The sequence below is a fragment of the Macrosteles quadrilineatus genome, unplaced genomic scaffold, assembly GCF_028750875.1.
Source record: "Macrosteles quadrilineatus isolate MER2022 unplaced genomic scaffold, UCM_ALF_1.0 Scaffold_3__2_contigs__length_128488019, whole genome shotgun sequence".
NCBI classification, from domain to species: Eukaryota; Metazoa; Arthropoda; class Insecta; order Hemiptera; family Cicadellidae; genus Macrosteles; species Macrosteles quadrilineatus.
The window spans coordinates 44,471,529-44,491,796 of NW_026542596.1; the positions used below are offsets into that span (position 1 = coordinate 44,471,529).

Here is a 20,268-nt window from a genome sequence, read left to right on the forward strand (position 1 = left end):
CAGAGACAAGACAATTAATTATTCAACCATCGTTGATAACGAGGTAAGAAAAATAATAATAAAAGACATTCCAAGGACATACTAGAACCCTCTACCACATCAAGACATAAGACACCCCTGCACGTCACTGGGGGCAACAGGTGTGCCACTCCCCGGAACATAATTTCCCACACGGTATCCCACACGGGTTGACATAACCGCGCCTCTCCCACAACATACACACAAACACACACACAGTCGCAGCCTCTCTAATTGCAACGTGGGGGCTTCCTGTCGGTAACCCAGTTACTGAACGTACGCCGAATAAATAAATTCGCAGCAAAATTTATGTTTCCTGCGGCCCGCGGGCGACACTGTGCAAACCTGTCGACATGAACGATCCAATGATCCAATGATTCAATGATCCCCTCAAACGGTAAGGTAAGGCCGACAGGGCTGCGGGTTGCGACATTGTTTCATTACCAGGGCTCCAGGCTGAACCAATTTAGTAGGTGTAATGGTCATAATTGGGTCCAGTTTTAAATTACTAGTACGAGCTCGTGTAGTATATGTTAAAGAAAAGTACCATACAATAATTTCTCTAAGCAGGTGGAACAAATTACAACCATCCACAGCGGTAGACAGATAACGCAGCGAGTATTGCGATGAACTGAAAACAAAAAATTGTTACACATTCTTTTTAGTTCAACTTTAAAATTTTTATCTTTGAGCGCTTTGATTGGTGGGGAATCTTGAGTCTAAAATAAACCCCAATGGGATTTAGCCACGAATTTGAGATATACTGGCAAGAACTATAAACTACTGGCCTACCCAGATAAATTACACTACCTCTTACATACATAATTTCAAAACAGTTCAATACTTATCCATACATTAAAAGTATGTTCGACGTGTTCAAAGGGGAAGGAAATCACCATCCATATGGGACAGCACACGGGTATAGTTAATTCCAAATCGAGGGGTTTGCTATTGGATAGATATTGGCAAGAATAATTATAAACTTTAGTCAATGATACAATGTCCGCACAAGAAGTACTACTGTATGGATGAATATTATAGTATTGAATATTTATATAGAACGCGTAATAAGCAAGTAGCTTCAATACTAGTCGATGCTAATAGTTAATTATTATTATTATTGAAAACACGTTGTTTGTTGGTAATTGGTAGACCATTGGCGCCCATTGATCCCAGACAAATCTTTCAACTACAACTTAAGGTACGCGCGCACTGCGCCGTCACCGCCTTTTTCAGGGGGGGGGGGGGGGGGTGCGCGCACTGCGACGGCATGGCCGGCCGTCACAGCATTTTGGACTGATGTATTTTGCAGTAGAGTTGTTTTGCTGTGAGCAGTGAGAGTGTGGGAGCTATGGATATCGACGAAGACGTGGTGGTAGTTGGATTAATTTTAGGAGAAGAGGAAGAGGAAAGCGATATTTTGGATACATAATATAAATAGAAAACGACTAGGTTTTGGTGAATGTCACACATTATTCCCCGATCTTGTAGAGGACGATGACAATTTTTTCCAGTACTTTAGGATGACCCATGAAAAGTTCGAATGTCTACTTCGATACCTAGAGGAGAGCCTTTCTAGACGTCTTTCTGTGACGTCCGTGCCGTGGGGTGCGCGCACTGGGACAGCACGGACGTCACGGACGCCGCGGAATTGTCCTGAGATTCGCTCCTCCGAACTTTCTGACAGACGTCGGTGGCGGCGGTGGCGGCGGTGGCGTCCGTGACGGCCGTGCCGTCCTAGTGTGCGCACCACCATTACATTACATGGGAACGACTTTTGGAAAAGGCAACATCAAGTAGTTATTATTGTGCCAAACGATCTCCTCTTGAAAGGTTGATTGTCGATAAAATTTACAGATTACTAACGTCGATTTTAGTGGTTATTTACATTATAGAATGGGAAAATGGTAAACTATAGAGCTTGAGGAGTACAAAAAAAAACTAAGAAATGTGAATATAAATTACAACATGCCTCGAAATAAGTTCTAAATCAGAAAGAGGCTTCTTGCTTATCCAAAGGATCACTTCTCAATGTTAGAAAGATTATTTTTCTGGGGGAAAATTTAAGCTACCGTGTGGCAGGACAAGAATCCCTGATCTTGTTATTTCAAACGTAGACCTTTTGGTTAGATAATAGATAGCATCGTTAATTCACAGCCCAATGACAAATAAGGCATCTGGGTCTGAATACGATCTCGCTTGAAATCGAACCATCGACCTTCAGATTTGGAGGCGAGCACTATAACTTTAACCTATATAGCTCCAGAGAGGCTTCTTCGGCGTGGAGCTGTGGAGCGTGGGATTTGAGAAATACTCCTACCGGTAGTATTCCTGTTTAAAAACTCGGCCCATTGTTTTTCACCGTCCAATTAGTTGTTTTTATAAAATTAGGGATGTGGGCTAGACTTCTTGACTTTGGGTCGGATAAAAAATATGACCTTCTCGTCTCGAACCAAAATTGGGTCTGGGCAAAATCGAACTGCTTCGGAAAGATCAAAAAACTTTAAAAATCATAAATGTACTACAATTGGTTTAAACGTCTCCAACATTCACAGAAAAATAATAAACATCTTCTGCGATCGCGATGGCAGAGGCATCATCGTTGTCACTCGCGATCGCGGCAAAATTATAAACATCTCCAGCGACAGCGGACAAATCGTGAAAATCTTTCGCGATCGCGGATAATCTTCATCATTTACTTCCACGATCGCGGTGAAATCGTGATATTCGATCACGCAATTTTTGCAAAAATAACAGCTCGGCTCAAAACTAATACCCTCTAACAAATTTGATCTGTGAAATTTATTTTTAAGCGAAAAATATACTATGAGCCCCCTGGACTGACCCCCGGCGGTCGCTGTTAGTGAAATACAACCCTGAATATAATTCACTACTAGTTGGCCAAGTATCGTGTGGCATGAGCAATTGAGCATATCTGTACTATACAGATTATTCACCTTATCACAGGCGCTACACCGCGTACAAGTTGTGTTTATAGTAGGCTAACATCGACATCGGCCGTGTGGCGGGACAGAGACAGAGCAGAAGTACAGATTGCCGGTCTTCCTGCCACTTCGCCGCAATGAAGTGGCATCCTGTTTGTTGGCAGGATACAACAGGATGGAGTTAACTGGTCATCAGGGCCAGTTAACTCATCTCCCGCCATAGTCACTTCCCCCGCCACTATTACGCGGCTCCGCACCTGCGACCTGTGTTTTGACACACCCTCTCGCAGGAGGAGGATATTGTCTTAATCCTTCTTATGCTTAGCACCAAATGACAATTTTCAAATCCCTCATTCCTTAACCAGCCAATACATCACATGGTTGTCAACTGTCGTGTTTATCACAAACCAAAAATAATGGCAAATATAATAAATGGCTCGTTTAATTTCTGTTCGGCATTCTGATTTTTGGGTGCCTTTGGTGAAAAATGTACCCTACCTGATTCTGAATCCTACATAAAATATCAATCTAAATAAAACTTGCAACAAATATTCACACTCTTTTAACAGCTAGAAGGTAATTCCTTACATAATGGGTTTACAGCCTACGGCCCGCATTTTTCAAATTTCCAGATTTTTCCGGTCCACAGATAGCTAGCAAAAAGCTAAGCAAATTTTTTTAAATGTTCCTAGCAAACACCGATGATCGTCTCCCGCGATCACGTAAACACCGGTTGGTTCCTGCAATACCGTAATCGTTTCCCGCGATCGCGGTAATGACCTGAAAATATCTTGCTGTCTCGGCCGGTCGATACCGTGATCGTCCCCTGCGATTGTGGTAACACTAGTGCATGACCTGACTTTCTTGTTATCTCGGCCGGGCGATACCGCGATTGTGGTAACACTCGTGCATATAACCTGACGATATCTTGCTGTCTCGGCCGGGCGATACCATGAACATCTCTCGCGATCGTTGTAACACTCGTGCATGACCTTAACATATCTTGCTGTCTCGGCCGGGCGAAACCGTGATCGTCCCCTGCGATTGTGGTAACACTAGTGCATGACCTGACTTTCTTGCTGTCTCGGCCGGGCGATACCGTGATCGTCCCCTGCGATTGTGGTAACACTAGTGCATGACCTGACTTTCTTGCTGTCTCGGCCGGGCGATACCGTGATCGTCCCCTGCAATTGTGGTAACACTCGTGCATGACCTGACTTTCTTGCTGTCTCGGCCGGGCGATACCGTGATCGTCCCCTGCGATTGTGGTAACACTCGTGCATGACCTGACATTCTTGCTGTCTCGGCCGGGCGATACCCTGATCGTCTCCTGCGATTGTGGTAACACTCGTGCATGACCTGACATTCTTGCTGTCTCGGCCGGGCGATACCGTGATCGTCCCCTGCAATTGTGGTAACACTCGTGCATGACCTGACATTCTTGCTGTCTCGGCCGGGCGATAACCTGATCGTCCCCTGCGATTGTGGTAACACTCGTGCATGACCTGACTTTCTTGCTGTCTCGGCCGGGCGATACCCTGATCGTCTCCTGCGATTGTGGTAACACTCGTGCATGACCTGACATTCTTGCTGTCTCGGCCGGGCGATACCGTGATCGTCTCCTGCGACCGCGGTAACACGCGTGCATGACCTGGCCATGTCTTGCTGTCTCGGCCGGGCGATACCGTGATCCTCCCACATACGACATTAAAAGAAAACCAATGGAACGTCGTCATCAATGAATCGAAGCTTGGCCACAGGATACCTGCTTGGCTTGATGGAAGTCTCGGATCATACCATGTTGAAGAGAATTTCACTGTCTTTTCCCCATTCAACGTTTTACACTTGCTGTAAACTCCTATAATATAAAATTTTCTCAAGGCAGTTACATAAAGTAATTTTAAAGTAGACAGAAAAGATTTATGACATCCTGTGTTTTCATTAGGCGTATTTGGATTCTTAGTTAGCCAACACATTTACAGAGTGTCCCACAAATAAATCAGGCAAACTCAGGGAAATGGTTCTATAGGTCAAAAGAAAGAGAAAATCAGGAAGATTTTTTTTTAAATCACTTTATTAATCAGATTTTTGCCATTAAATATCTTTTCCATAAACATTTTTTATCTTTGAATTGTTCCAAACAATTATTATGAAACTCGGTATGTTTATCAAGGTATAGAGCTTTGACGAGGTATTTATTTATATTAGTAAATTTTGAAGCCTGTTTTTCGTGTCTAGTTCATGTACGTTGACAATGATCGCTAGTATAGACAAAATTTTGTTTCTATTATTTTACGGTTACTATTTTAGGGGATACTAGGAGACCGGTTATTGTTTAGGATTAGATCGTTTGATTTGGCTAAACGAGGTTTTAAATGACTAAAATAACAAGAAACAAACTAAACAAAACCTCTACAGTGCGACAGAACAACAGAACTACCATAAAATAGGCTTCAGTTGTTCTATAGGATGACAAATCTAGGTACAAACGACCTTCCCTATGTTATAAAAACATTGTCTTGGCCCAATCCAAAATTTCATAATGGCGGGAATTTAATATTTTTAAATTTAAATTATAAAAATGGCTTATTTAAAAAAAGTTAAGAACTCTTTTAGTTGGCATTTCAAATTTCCTATCTAACGATTCTAAGTTTAAACAGATTAAATGCAGCAAACAGATCCCTGTGGCAAGCGATAGGACAGGACTAATTACAAACACTACTAGCCTAAAACTTGGGATCGTTTGAGCTAGACAATTTTTTTTTTTACCTTGGGAAAAGTAGGGAAGATTTATTTATTTATTTTATACTTCCAACGGTAACACCATTTTTACATTCAAGAATACATATTATATTAAATAGGTTAAATCACTCCATAAACATAGCATAATTAGGTACTAAAATGTCTGCAATAAATATGAATTTGAAAAGCAGACACAAACATGCAAAAGACATAACCAGTATTAAATAAAAAGAAAAATACATTACATAGGCTAAAAACTTCAAGATTGGCAGACAAAAGTACTATCGTTCGCCACAAGTGTATAGGCCTAACCTACAATGAATTTGGTTGAACGATTTGCAATAACAATAATTATTTAAGTTAACCTGGTATATTATTTTGACGCCCCCCTGGGACCGCCCTTGTGATCAAGAAAATACTTCAACATTTTACTTCACCTTGGTTACAACAAAACATAGCAGAAACAGACATCTTTTGAACAAAGAATCATAAATAAGTTACCTAGCAACAAAATTCATATTTTAAATGAACTTCAAAAAGTCACAAGCTCTCTGTATCGTGAGTAATAATAAGAAATTGAAGAGTAAACTGTAAATTAGAAACATGTAGATAAGTTTTATCATATCCTTAGGTTTGCATGAATTAATTATGAGACCTGTAGATTATTTTGGACATGATTAAAGTATCTAAAAAAATTCTAGCTTAGCTTTGTAAAACTTATCCATTTCTATGATGGTACATAGTTTGATTAGCCATAAGTTTAATTTCAAATGTATTTTTATGATTGAGATAGGAAATCCTAAATTATTTAAGTTGAAATGTGATTTTAAAAATGTACAAAACTTGAAATTGATTCATAAGGAAAAACAATTACCTTCTGGTCCAGAGTTTAGGTTTGTTATTGAACACTTTTGTTGTTTCGTGACTTCATAGTTCCAAGCTCTAAAATTCACTAAACTTGCAAACATGAACACATTTCAAAATTACATGAAGGAATGTAGTTAGTACTGCATTTCATAAAAACTGCAATCAATAAATTTTGAAAACTACAATACATAAGCTTTGACTTAATAGTCGATGATATTATTTAAGTAAGTTCTGAAGATGTCTATTATTTTGAATCAAAAATATTTAATTTGAAATTGTTTATACTTTATCAATAATTAATTTTGAATTATTTTGGGAAACCATGTGTTTTATTTGTTGTTTGTTTACATAAAATAAAATAATTTATACTTTTAATTGACAGATTTTATTTTTAATGGACAGCTATGGATTTAACCTTTCGTATCCAAACGTCAATGATTTAACTGAAAGCCGATGAGAAGTTTTGCTAATAAAAACCAAATTTTAGTCTTTAATACTAATTGATAATTTATATATTTCCAGAATGAAAGTGATGTTTAAAATAATTAACACAATGTTACAAGTTTTAATACTTTATCTAACAAAAAACCACTAAGTGGTAACACTTCCCCCGCCAAGTCAGCAACCCAAAAAAGACAATAAATCACCACTTTTCCGCCAAGTAAAACAATGTAATGTATGTAAGTTTGGCAACTTGGCGGCAGACTTTTGCTTGTTTTTTTTTTCATTAAAGTTACGTTGGTGGATAATTTCACAAATCAACTTCTCTAATTAATTAGTCCAACTAAGTATAATAATTTCGAGGTAATCAGTAAATATAAAACCATCACTATTATGATTTTATGAAATGTGACACAAATAAGGTCAAATTTGGTAAAATAAGCTCTCATCTAGCAATGTACTATTGGGAGAGATACTTGCTCAATGAAACTAATTTTATGGTATTTTTTAAAGTGATCAAGCAAAAGTCTGCCGCCAAGTGGCCAAACTTACATACATTACATTGTTTTACTTGGCGGAAAAGTGGTGATTTATTGTCTTTTTTGGGTTGCTGACTTGGCGGGGGAAGTGTTACCACTTAGTGGTTTTTTGTTAGATTGTATTTATTTTTGTAGAAAATTAACAGTTAAAATAAAAATCCTCTTTTCTCTTATATATAGACCAGGGCACAACTACACATAAAATGCATTGGTGTTACATAAGTGTTCCGATAATTAAACCCGTATATCTAAAGACTAGTGTAAATTGAGCCCTTATTAGAGAAGTAAAAATGTAATCAAACAGATTAGGTTTGTTAGAAATAGCATAAGGCAAAACAAATATTGAAAAACTCATTTTTATCCTAAATTTACATATCACTTTTTACATTCACTTTTTTGCTTGTTTAACATACGTAGACGGATTTTCCCGATTGTTTTATTTGTTTTAGTGTATTTAAAACATAAAACTAACCTTATTTAGTTAAATAAATTTTGGCAATATTATGAAGAAACAATGTTAAAACTAACCTTAGTACTAGTACTAAGTTTCAAGTTCCTAGGTTTCATATGTTTTGATAAGTAGTATTAAACTGTTAAAAATGACGAGCTGCTGTACCAGTGTACCATCGGTACACTGCATTTTTCAATGGAAAGTATCGGGGAATATCACTGCTCTAAGTTATTTTATATAGTAAGTAGCTCAAATCATTCGGTATACCTGAAAAAAATACTTTATAAAAGTTTTAAAATAATTTTTCAGCTGATCCTATGAATTTCTCTAACATTTTAAATTAATTGAGATTTAATCGCAGCTGATCCTTCTTTTGTTTTGATTTTAATCCCATGTTATTTAAATGGGCCAAAATCGTACTTTGAGGGCTTGCCAAGGGTTTATGGGTCAACGCACCGACTTGTGACCCTCAAAAGGCACATCTACACGCTAAGGGCTTTCAAACAACATAAAAAACATTAAAATTGAGCCAGTGGTTTGGGCTGTAGGTCCGTCAACATTTAAGGAGAAGAGGGAGAACACGGAAAATTTGTGAATTTTCAAACTAGTTTTTCTTGGCTCAAACACAACCTTTTTTTAAATTCTTTTTTTTATTTTGCCAAGAATGATTTCCCCTATCCAGTGGATGAACAATTATTTTAATAGCTTTTGTTTCTTCAGAGCTATAGACGAGTAAAAAAGCCACTTTGTCACGTCATGTATATATACACTGCAGCAGCTGTGTACCGCTGGGGGACTTGGCGGGGCGGAACGCTGCCGCGTTCCTTAATAGGTAACTAGTTTTTAAGTAGCTCAGTGTCTCTGATGAAAGATAACAGCAATAATACCAAGGTAAGTCTGTTTAATTATTTATAAACTATTTTTATGATACAAAAATTAATTATTAGAAGGTACCTATTATTACTTCATTGTTTTAAAGCTAATGTGCCTAACATAAAATAACAATTTTAAGTATCATTTACTACTAGCTGGTTGAAGTGTAAATGTTATTTTTATATTGATTAGTATCATGTGTTGTATATACTTAAATACTTTTTTCCACGAGCAATAACAAAATTAAAAGAGACAAGCTTTGAAAAATAATCGAGAAATAAACAAAATATTGCCAGTAAATGTTGGTTATGAGGTTTAACCTTACATGATACTGGTAGTCAGAATTCAAACAACTGCAAACACAGGAACGCTAACTTTAAACTACAGTATTTGGGTTAAATATGTACATAGTCTCTATCTCAATAATTGACAATACAAGATTACACTCATCAAGGTGTATTTAAATTACACAGGGATACATTTGACGGAGTATGTTGTCAAATTGTAGGCCTAATCTAGAATCTATATTTTAAGAAAATATTTTTAAGATTGATATTATAAATCAACCTATTTAAACACATATATCAATTTAACGCATGTTTTAATTGAAACTGTATCCTTTTCACAACATTAGCTTATGCAAGTGGCAGAAATTATGTTACGAAATTCCTCATTTATAAGAAAAATACTTCGTAACTACTTAATCATACTCGTTAGGTACTTTTATTGACATAATACTTTGAAATAAAATAAGTACCTAATATTATATTACAGTATTGAAAACAATATTCTCATGTTATGTTTCTGTTTATCTTGTGTTTCAGATTGTTTGAGAGGAGAGTAAACCTACAACTTGCAGCCATGTTAGTTAGTTACCTTTTAGCAACTGTTCAACAATCTTCGAAAGCTTCTCAACACACACACACAAACTACACCAGGGTGGTCCAAAGGACATTTTGCCGGTTTCCTCTTAGAGTCTTTTATAGGACTCATTGGAGACTTGTGACGTGTCGGCCCTGTCCCATGCGGTTACATCATCTGACAAAGCCTAAACGTTTTTAATGCAATCATCTCATATCCCTGAAAACTTCTGACCCAGTTACTCTATGAATACTCTCAGATTTTCTTCACATGTTATTTTACAACTCGCTTGTCTTGACCCGTAGTCTTCAGACCACCTTGCAACCTCCCTGTATCCCTCCCTGTGACATCTGTCACCGTGACAAACTACACATAGTTGGGTGAAGGAGTTACCCTGGGCTTACAAGCCTGGTCAACATACTTCAAGACCCATTATACCTCAGAATAGTAGTTTGTTCACTCCTCGTGTGTGGACCAGAAATGTTCTAGTTGTCAGACGAGGCGACTCACACAGTTCACACTCCGCTTTAACAAAGTATTTATTTCTACATGGCTGCAGACTTATAAAGGCCTTATCACTCTGAATTGAGTCAGAAGAATGAAAAGGAAACTTTGGACAAAACCCTACATCAGGTAGCTTTCCATGGTATCTTGGTAGTGCTGGTAATTAAGTAATGTTACATTCTAGGCATAAATAAAAATTTTAAAAAGTAAAAACCTTACAGATAATCATTCAGTAAAAAACTTCTATGAAGTGTCTTTCTACGTCTCACAGTTTGTAATTAAAAATACAGCCATCAATAGTAAATGGGTGAAACAAAATGCAATGTTCTTTCAAGAAATGATTACTCATTTATTGTAAAGACAAGTAAAATTGAACTTGGCAATAAGAATGATGATATCAATAGGAAAATATCCCTAATAACTAGTTCCTACAATAACAGCTCTAACACTAATTGATAAAACATACTCCTCACTTAAACGTGTTTTTTTTCTTCTAGACAAGCACCAAGAATCATCTTTCAACTCCCTTGCAACTTCTGAGTAAACTGTCAGAGAACAACTCATCCAGTTCATCTCCATAGGATTCCAAATTAAATCAGGTAAATACTCTACATCTCCATAGGATTCCAAATTAAATCAGGTAAATACTCTACACAAAAATAACTTAGTTTGGTAATGTATCGGTCTCTATTTCTTTCTGTGGCGATGGGTAAGTGGCAACATTTCTAATATTTAGTTAACCAGCATAAAAACGTGTAACATTGTGATTAATTTTAAAGAATATATTTTTATGATCTAAATAATCCTATTAGTCAAAGGCGCTGAGTTAAAACTAAACAACATTTTAGATTGTTAATTGTGCTGGAGAAGGGAAGTATGATAAGCAGGAACACAACCTGAGGTGATAAGATAACGGACAAAATATGTACGGTTTCTTTCCTCCCTTAGGCAAATGCCGGAATGGTTCTCTCAAGGTCCGTAACCTGCCAAGCAGGGTGAAAGACAGGCCTTTGTTTTAACACTAATGTACTTAGTTTATAAAGCTTCCAAGTAGGTCTAGTAACCATTTGAATAAACTAACATATTAATCAAAAATATCGTTTTTTGTTTGTTCAAAAAGAGGAAGTAAAACTAGAAATATTTCTCAGTAAAATTAATACTTTATATAATAATTTTGATTTTCACAAATGGGACAAATGTGATTTTTAGCTTCAAAGGAAGGTTGTTAAACAACTGAATATTTTTGTTACTAGCCACTATAACCGTGATTTGCAAAGGGGTGAGGATGCAGAAGAGAAAATTTTGTTTCTTTAAAAATACTTTAAAAGGTGAGTTTTATAGTCCCTTCTCCCCCTACTTTTTAAAGTTATAATGTTTAAACTCCACTCATCTTTGATAGACCTTAGTATCTTGTTTTCTCATGGGTTCATTGACTCTCCACCTCCAAAGGGGGAAGTCCACGAGGAGTAAGCCAAGATTCTTAAATGTAAACATAGGTTGAGATGTACATCAACCTAAAGGTCTCTATTAGTAGAATACAATTCCTGGTGTGGGCTGGTGTGTTAAAAGGATCCAGTCGAACGAATATAGTTTCTGGTGTGGGCTGGTGTGTTTAAAGCATGGCCGATTTACCAAATAGGCACGGTAGGCACGAGACTAGGGCGCGAGGCAATTGGCTTTTTTAAGAAGCGCCAAAAAATTGGAAATAAAAAACATTTTTTGTTGTACTTGCATGATCGCGGTAAACTTCTGATAATCCCTTCCGGCCATGTAGACATCGTAACCGTCTCCCCCGATTGAAGCAAAATTCTGACTATTTTCCACCGTCGTGTAGACATAATTATTACCATCCATGATCGCGGCAATATATGAACATATCCCGCGGTCGTGAGGACATTATCATCGTCTACCACGAATGAGATAAAATTCTGATCACCCCTCGCGGCCGTGAAGACATCATTAATCGTCCCCAATGGTCGTTTGTACATAGTAATTGCCTCCCGCGATTGCGGCAAAACTTTAATCATTTCCTGCTATTTTGTGGAGATCATCATCGTGTTCCGCAAATGAGGCGAATTCTGATCTTTTTCCGCAGTCATATGGACATTATCCTCGTCTTGTGCTATCGCGATTAAATACTGATCACCTCTCGCGGCCGTGAAGACATCATTATATCTTTCCCCGAGTTTGTTTGTACATAGCAATCGAAAGTAGAAATAGAATAGAAGAATAGAAAGTACATTCTTTAATATTTACTATAACAAAATATTCCATTACCTGTAAATAAAATAATTCTATGATAAATAAAGACCCAGATCTTCCAAATGTCAGAGAATAGCCTAATATAAGGACATTGATGTTAGATTTGGGATTCAAGTATGAGTGAGATTGTTCTTTCTCAAAGTAACTGCTTAATTCCATGCTGAACAAAGCTATAAGATGATAGAAAACTTACCGGTATCTTAGACACCCGCAGGAATTCCAGCAGAGCTTCTAGAGATCCGAGAGTGGACGCCTGGACATAGACTCCTCTCTCAGTGAGCTTGATACTGTTAAGAGCCGACTTGAGCTCACGAGCTACCTCCTCTCTCAGTATCTCTACCTCGTCTGGCTTTTGGGCAATCTGCAGGTTCAATCCTGCACAAAGGTAAACACGATTATAAAAATTGAATGTTTCAATGCCAGTGAAATTGTTTACTGAGCTATTATAATTTTAGAACTATTTTTTTTCTATTAGTAAACCTTGTTAGATTTTTCATTATCAGCAAGTTTGGTTGGTTTGGTTAGGTTATGACAGTTTAATTTCATAATTAATAAATTCTAAAATTGAATTCAAGGCATTTATAATTTTATTTTATGAACTATTTTTTCGATTAGTAAACCTTCATTCGATTATTATTTTATATATTTTTTTATATAATCAACATGTTTGGTTGGTTACGTTAGTTTATGACGGTTTAATTTTATAAATATTCATTTTTTAACTTATTAAAAAACTGCAGCATAGGTATATGGTATGCATGTAAAACAACGCGGGCTTGTTTGGACGCCGTCTAGAGGGGAGGTGAAGGGAGAATCATTTACCCCACTCCGCAGCGCCAGGGCACAACATCGTGATGATTTAGCGAAGGTTTAGACTCCAGTCCTATTAGATAGCATAATTAATTGATAGCCTGATCACAAATTGCATCTGAGTAACAATCAAGAGGTGTTGAAATCAAGTTTAGAACGTGTCACTTTAGCTTTTTTAATTTGTGACACCATTTCTCATAACATGCTCACCATGAGGAAAAAATTGTTTATAAAAAAATTACATAATAATATCATTATTTTGTGGACTGCTATCTTGAAAAAATTTGACACTTTAAAATGTATTTGGGGACTACATGAAGTTTATTAGGATATTTCAATGTGATATTGCTTTTGATTGATTCTATTTTAAGTAAGCTGCAAGAGACTTAGTTACTTTTAATATACATACTTTAAACTACATTCCTTTTCAATTAACAATTTACTAGACTTATCAAAATTTTAATTGATTCTCTGACCTGCAATTGCCTTTTCCAAATCCTTGGCAGCTATTTTGACACCTTGGGCCGCCTTAATTTCTTTATGCTCTACGTAAGCATTCTGAAAAAAACAAACATACATTTCTTAAACTTCTTAATGACAAGGGAAGGAGAACGCTGTATACAATAACCATGTATTTGAGGTAATGACTATACTTTCATACTAAAAAATAATAAGTAGTTAATAGTTTAAGTATCAATATCACATGCAAATGATATTCATGAAATACCATGTACTGTAATTGAATTCAAAGTCAATGTATAGTCCTCGCCACCCTAACTTGAGGCAGCCCAAGGCCGCACTAGATATACGGCGTGCGGACTTGGGCTGCCTCAAGTTATGGTTGTGCGGACTATAGCAATATTTTCTTACGTAAAGTGATGTCTCTGTAGTAATACCTAGATCCCACCCAGATCACTGTACTATTTGTGTACCTTTATATACCATTGGCTACAGCTTTTAATGAGATTTATGAACCATCCCAGCCTATCTGCACCATGTAAAACACTGTGTACGTGTTTACAACTACCTACAAACTCCCTCAACCATGTAGGTACATTGTTTGCTTTTTATTAACGTCTGTCTTCAGTAGATGAACTTCAATGCCGGTTGAAATCTTATCACAAAACACAATTTACACTTCTTTTTTGGCTACTGTGACAAAAAGTTTACAAAATTTGAATTTTCGCAAAGATGTTTAAATTCAAACTAGCTTTCTTGACCGCTATGGTAACTTTTTGGATACCTTTTGTGAACAACCCTTGTGACTGAGCATAATTCAGGTGTGAGTGTAAGTGTTAGTTTTGTAGTGTTAGTACATAACGGTTTTGAATAGAGCTGATCAAAAAAGTGGACATTAAAAAAAAATACAATCACTTTTGAGGAGCTGGTCTGGTAGTAGTAGAGCGTGGGGCTTCAGTCCTTGAGGTTATAGGTTCAAATCCCGCCAATCACAAACTGCTTTGTGGTAATGCAGCAACTGTCTAGGCTTAGCTTGAAGTAACATGTAAAACAGTTTGGGACAAGAGCTTACCTCCTAGAATACAATGGACAAATTGTTTTTAATTGCCGTACCCACCTTGACTCTAAGCTCCTTGAGAGGTTGTGGCATGAGCAATGATCGTATCTGTGTCACTATTGGTCCATCAGTGCCTGCCACTATCATGGTGTCTCCTTCCTTCAAGTAGCCGTTCACCAGGATGGCATCTATGGTTGTACCAAGTCCCGAAATGGCCTTAACCTCTAGAACTGTAGCCTGGAAAAGATATACATATTTTAGAGAAGAAATGGAATATATATTATTTCGGTTAATCTAATTTGGCAAATATGAAATGAATAGTGTAAGATAAAGAAAGTATATGAATTGGTTTTGATTTTGAAATTTAATTTGTTATTCAGGATCAGAGATAAGGATTCATAAACTTTCACAAACGGATAATAATACAAGTGAAGTGGGACATATGTTTGTAACCATAAATTTTAGGGGACCTTTAGAAAATATAATACACGGAGAAGTAAGGTACAGAGGAAACATTCAATGGTTCACCTAAGTGGTGTATAGCACTAGTCGCTGGTGTATAGGGCAAAGTCCAATGCCGATGCTTCTTCTAACCCAAAGTCAGAGACACAACAGGAAAGTTCAGAGATCATAAATATATTCTCAAGAAAATTAAATAAAGAAATGGGACAGTACACAGTGGGTAAAAATAATGTCAGAGGTAAAATGGAATATTTTTATTTTAAAACCCCAAACACTGACCAAACTTCTTATTTTTACACAATTACATAATAATTAAAAAAAAATTGTTCCAAAATGAAATATTTTAACAAAACTCTTCAGTCAGTCAGTATTCAGAGATATTAATGATGGTTACCTGTAGTTCTTCTGAGAACATAAGTCTCTTGGCCAACATGGTCTGACAGCTCTGCACTATGAGGGCCAGCAAGTTGCCCATGCCTTCTCCAGTGATGGCTGATGTTGGGACGAGCGACACGTAACTACGAGGATCAGGGTTGTCATAGAACAATGCGGCGTTGAGCCCCTGCGACAAAACCGATACATTATACAATGAAATGTGACAAACTTAAATATTGTTTGTAACATTACCACACAAGGGTAATGATGTCTATCTTATGGTTATAGAGGATAGGAGGCTTCATAAACAAATGATTGCACAGTCTTCACAACATTTTAAACGAAATTAGAGTCACAAATAGGAGTTTATGAGGAAGCTTTACATTTCTTATTTGCATTTCTGCAGTTATTAAACAAATATATATAGGAAACATAAATTGATAAAAGGTGAAGGCCAAACACCATTAACAGTTTGATAGACCACCTAAGTAAGTAAGTTTGTGTTTCTCCAAATCTCAAAATGAACAGTAAACAGCATTCGTAAGCCTTCGCTGCTGGTTTTTATCAAAATATGTCATAGTTGTTTTTGTCGTCAATCACATCGTCAGTTGGTGATCACTGTCAGACGTTTCGACTTTACTTTAAGAAACATCCTTAGAGATTCCTCGAGGTTGGCTCAGTTATGCACTGTGTATGCCTCTTCAAAAAAGGGAAAAAATGTGCAGCAGTAATTTCCAACTGATGACTCAATTGATGCAAAAAACAAATATGGATCCTATAAAACTGCAAAGGGGAGTGAGCTGGTTAAGTGGTATAGTACGGGCTTTGGTCCACGAGTTTTTAGATTTTAATACCACCAATCACCTATGCTACATGATAATCGTGTGACCCTCTAGGCCTAGCCTGAAGTAAGTGCAAAATGGTTGCAGGCTAAGTGTCCTTGGATATGAAGGAAGGTGAAGAAAAGCGTTAACTTCATAAGTGAAGTGAATAGGTCACATAAAACCATACAATCCTACGATAATTTTTTTATCAATGTTCACAAACCTGCTGAGCGAATTGCAGCACTGTCTCTTTCGTCCTCTGTTCAAACTCGAGCTGTGTGTTGGCTGCTTGAGCCTTGATGATGTCCCTGACATCTCTCCTGGCCATGGTGTTCCAGTCATACAACCTACAGAATGTACTCAGAGTCAGATATTGTGTGTACTAGGACCAGCTGTAGTAAGCACAAAGCTGGACACAATTTGAGTAACAATTCCCAACTGTGGTAGTACAACCTAATGCATAGTCTACCACGCACCTCTAAAATACCATAACTACAATTCCACCTGCAAAATATATCGCTAGATATTCAACACAGCGGTGATATTTCTTTTACAACTCACCTATCAATCTTGTTGAGCGCCACAATAAATGGAGTCTTCTTCTGCTTCAGCAAGTTGATAGACTCAATGGTCTGAGGCTCCAGTCCGTGCATGATGTCTACGACCAGGATGGCGATGTCACAGAGAGACGAGCCTCTGTTACGAAGGTTACTGAAACTCTCGTGCCCCGGGGTGTCGATAATCAGTAGTCCGGGGATTCTCAGTTCCACTTCCGCAAACTGAAACAAACAACAATCATGACCTTGCAATTTTACATCCACATAGGTCTTGAGGCTTTGCTTCACGCAAAGCAATAGATATAGGAATGGGCACACGGAAGGGACTAAGGCTAAAGATGTAGTGACGTCATATCTCTAGTGGTTAATGTCTTCTCTTGAGGCGACACGATTACCGTAACGAAACGATGTGATTTCAGCGGCGTTCGTGGCATAGTTGGTAGCGTTTCGGATTGATGATCAGGAGGTCCGGGGTTCGAAACCCATTGGCAGCACTAACTTTTTGTCAACAAATTTTTCATATCAGCAAGTTTGGTTGGTTAGGTTAGGTTATGACAGTTTAAAATTTATAATACTAAATTTTAAAATTAATTTTATAATTAATTAAAAATTATAAGTAATCATTAATTAGATTTTTATCTTATATAGTTTTTATATTATCAGCAAGTCTGGTTGGTTAGGTTATGTTATGACAGTTTAATTTTAAAAATTAAAAATTTATTTTATAATTTTAAAACAATATTTTATAATTAAAAAGTTAATTTTATAACAAAAAATTAAAAATTAATTTAAAATTTTTCAACTTAGCAGTCCTAGCGGCGAACGCTGACACTACAAGATATGTTAGCCTTAGTCCCTCCCGTGTGCCCCACCGGGTGAGCCAATACCGTATGAGAGTGAACTGCTACAACTCAGTGACAAGCACCAGGACGAACCCAGGATGGCTTCGTAGTTTGTCGCGCTACCGACTCAGCCACTGAACCACCAAAGTCGTAATGTTGAATATATTCAATTTTCACAGAGAATAATGTAATTTGCAAATGACATAAGAGCCCAGGTTTTACAGATTTTTGGGATTGCATGGTTATCAAAATGGGAGTATATTCTGACACAAGAAACACCAAAGATCGCTTGAATGAAAATTAATAGTAATTTATTACATATCTTAAATAATACAATATTATAATTATTTATGTAGTAAAAAATTAATACCACCCTAAAAGTAGGCTTAACAGGTGACACAAAGGAACCGGACGTTTTTTTTTTTTTAAATTAGTAGTACACAGTAGTTAAATGGAATAAAATGGTTTAAATACTGTACATAAGGAGGTAAACATTTGCCATTAGTTACAAAACAGTAATTTTTTAAATGACGTCATGCATATGGCGGCCATGTACTTCTCTACAAATGTTCATTCTGGTCTGAAAATCATCTGAAAATTGGGTCAGGAGGTCTTGTTCAAAGCCATTGATATCTTCCGTGATTCCCAACTTCAAATCCTCTAGAGTGCGTGGTTAGTGAGCATAAAAACGCTCCTTTAGAAACCCCCAAAGGAAGTAATCACTAAAGGACAAGTCAGGTGACCTTGGTGGCCACAGTATGTCACCAAAGAGAGAAATTGCCTTGTTAGGAAACATTCATTCAATACTGCACTCACTCTGGTGATGTTTTCGGGTGTTCTCGAAGTTCTAACAAGGCCTGGTGGTTTCTTTCTTGTTATATTCCCAGTTGTTCAGAACCCTGAAACCCACCTTAATAGCGTATTTCAGCTTGAAACCGTTCCAGGGCGTTCAATATTAAAATGTCGGCTAAATTCCAACTGGGTTTTGACGACGGATTCACCATTTTGGACCAAAGTATCGTATACGAAAACGCGATGGTCTAGGGTCCACTAAGCCATTTCAACAAAAATGGCAAGCCTCACTGAAGGTAATGACATAACCTCAATCTTTCTACCAATGGTCTTTCGACAACAATGGAACAGCTGTTTAAAAAACGTCCGGTTCCTTTGTGTCACCCTGTATAATGAGCAGTTATATAAAGAGGCAAAATGGCAGGCTTTTGAATGCAGTCAGTGCCAATTAAAGGTTCTAATTATTGTGCGTATTAATTTATTTTGTGTTAATTAAAAAAAATTAATGCACATATAGCATTGGACGAGAATTTAAATGTTGTAGTCCTTAAGTTTTGCCACTTGCAAGCCCAAAGACAAGTAGTTGGAACCCGCAGTTTTAAAACAAGTGAAAGTCACTCGGAGCAAGGGACGACTGTGGGGTGGTTAAAGGAAAATACTCTTATGAATGAATGAAGAAAATCTTGTGTGCTATTTCCCAAGTAAGGTCAGACATTTTCTTGCAAAAACTAAATTTGTAATGTTAACTTTAGTTAGTCCATTTTGAAACGAAATGCACCATTTTTGGAATGAACCTTCATTAACATTGATTCCATACACTTCTCACATTTCACAATAAGCTTCTACATGTTTTAACTTTATGGACAACAAAAACTGTATTACAGACCACAACCCACAACTATCACGATTTTCAATCAAAGCCACACGTTTCAAAATTGAATATTGCGACGACAGGCAGCAAAATGACGCTTCCGTTGTGACCACTGGGCTGTCTTTGAAAAGGAGTATACGTCTCTACTATAAACAGTGAGATTAGCAGAAGGAAATGTTCCCTACTTTCTGAACAACCCTAGTAGATAGATGGTAGTTTTTTTAACATATCTTAAATTACTTTTTAATCTGTCCAAGGTCAAAGTCTCTTATCCTTATTGTTCGCTCAGTAACTGCACTAAGCTCCCCCTAGATTAACAGCGTAAAGGTCCCAATATATACTAATTACTTACCCCTTTAACATACTTGGTGTTCTCTTTGATGGCATCTATAGGTACATTGGTTGCTCCTATCTGTTGTGTTATACCCCCAGCTTCACCATCTTGCACATTAGTCCGCCGCAACTTGTCCAGAATCTTTGTTTTGCCTAGAAACATAGAATAACAACGTTGAACTTGTCTTAGGATTTAGTGTTTTTTACTTTGGTATTAAGGTTTATTTACAGGCCTATTATATAGGCACTAAACTCCGTTCACAAAATTTAGGCGGTATTAGGGGAAGAAATCTATCCCCTCCATATCTTGACCCTACCATTGAAACATAGCTCAACAGCTGTTTTGAGATTTTTGAAACGTCAATCTACTGGAATATACGTAA

At 37.1% G+C, this 20,268-nt stretch overlaps 1 protein-coding gene across 4 annotated transcripts in view; it reads right to left on the reverse strand.

Moving 5' to 3' along the window:
• Positions 1-20,268, reverse strand: part of LOC128988674 (eukaryotic translation initiation factor 5B) — a 76,951-nt gene that overhangs the window by 39,863 nt on the left and 16,820 nt on the right. For all 4 annotated transcript variants that reach the window (XM_054410190.1, XM_054410193.1, XM_054410192.1 and 1 more), the window contains exons 11-17: positions 19,905-20,038; positions 17,052-17,269; positions 16,714-16,837; positions 15,686-15,853; positions 14,890-15,066; positions 13,790-13,871; positions 12,697-12,878 (exon numbers count right to left, since the gene is read on the reverse strand). In XM_054410190.1, coding sequence (XP_054266165.1) covers positions 12,697-12,878; positions 13,790-13,871; positions 14,890-15,066; positions 15,686-15,853; positions 16,714-16,837; positions 17,052-17,269; positions 19,905-20,038 — 1,085 coding nt within the window. The remainder of the gene's footprint in view (positions 1-12,696; positions 12,879-13,789; positions 13,872-14,889; positions 15,067-15,685; positions 15,854-16,713; positions 16,838-17,051; positions 17,270-19,904; positions 20,039-20,268) is intronic.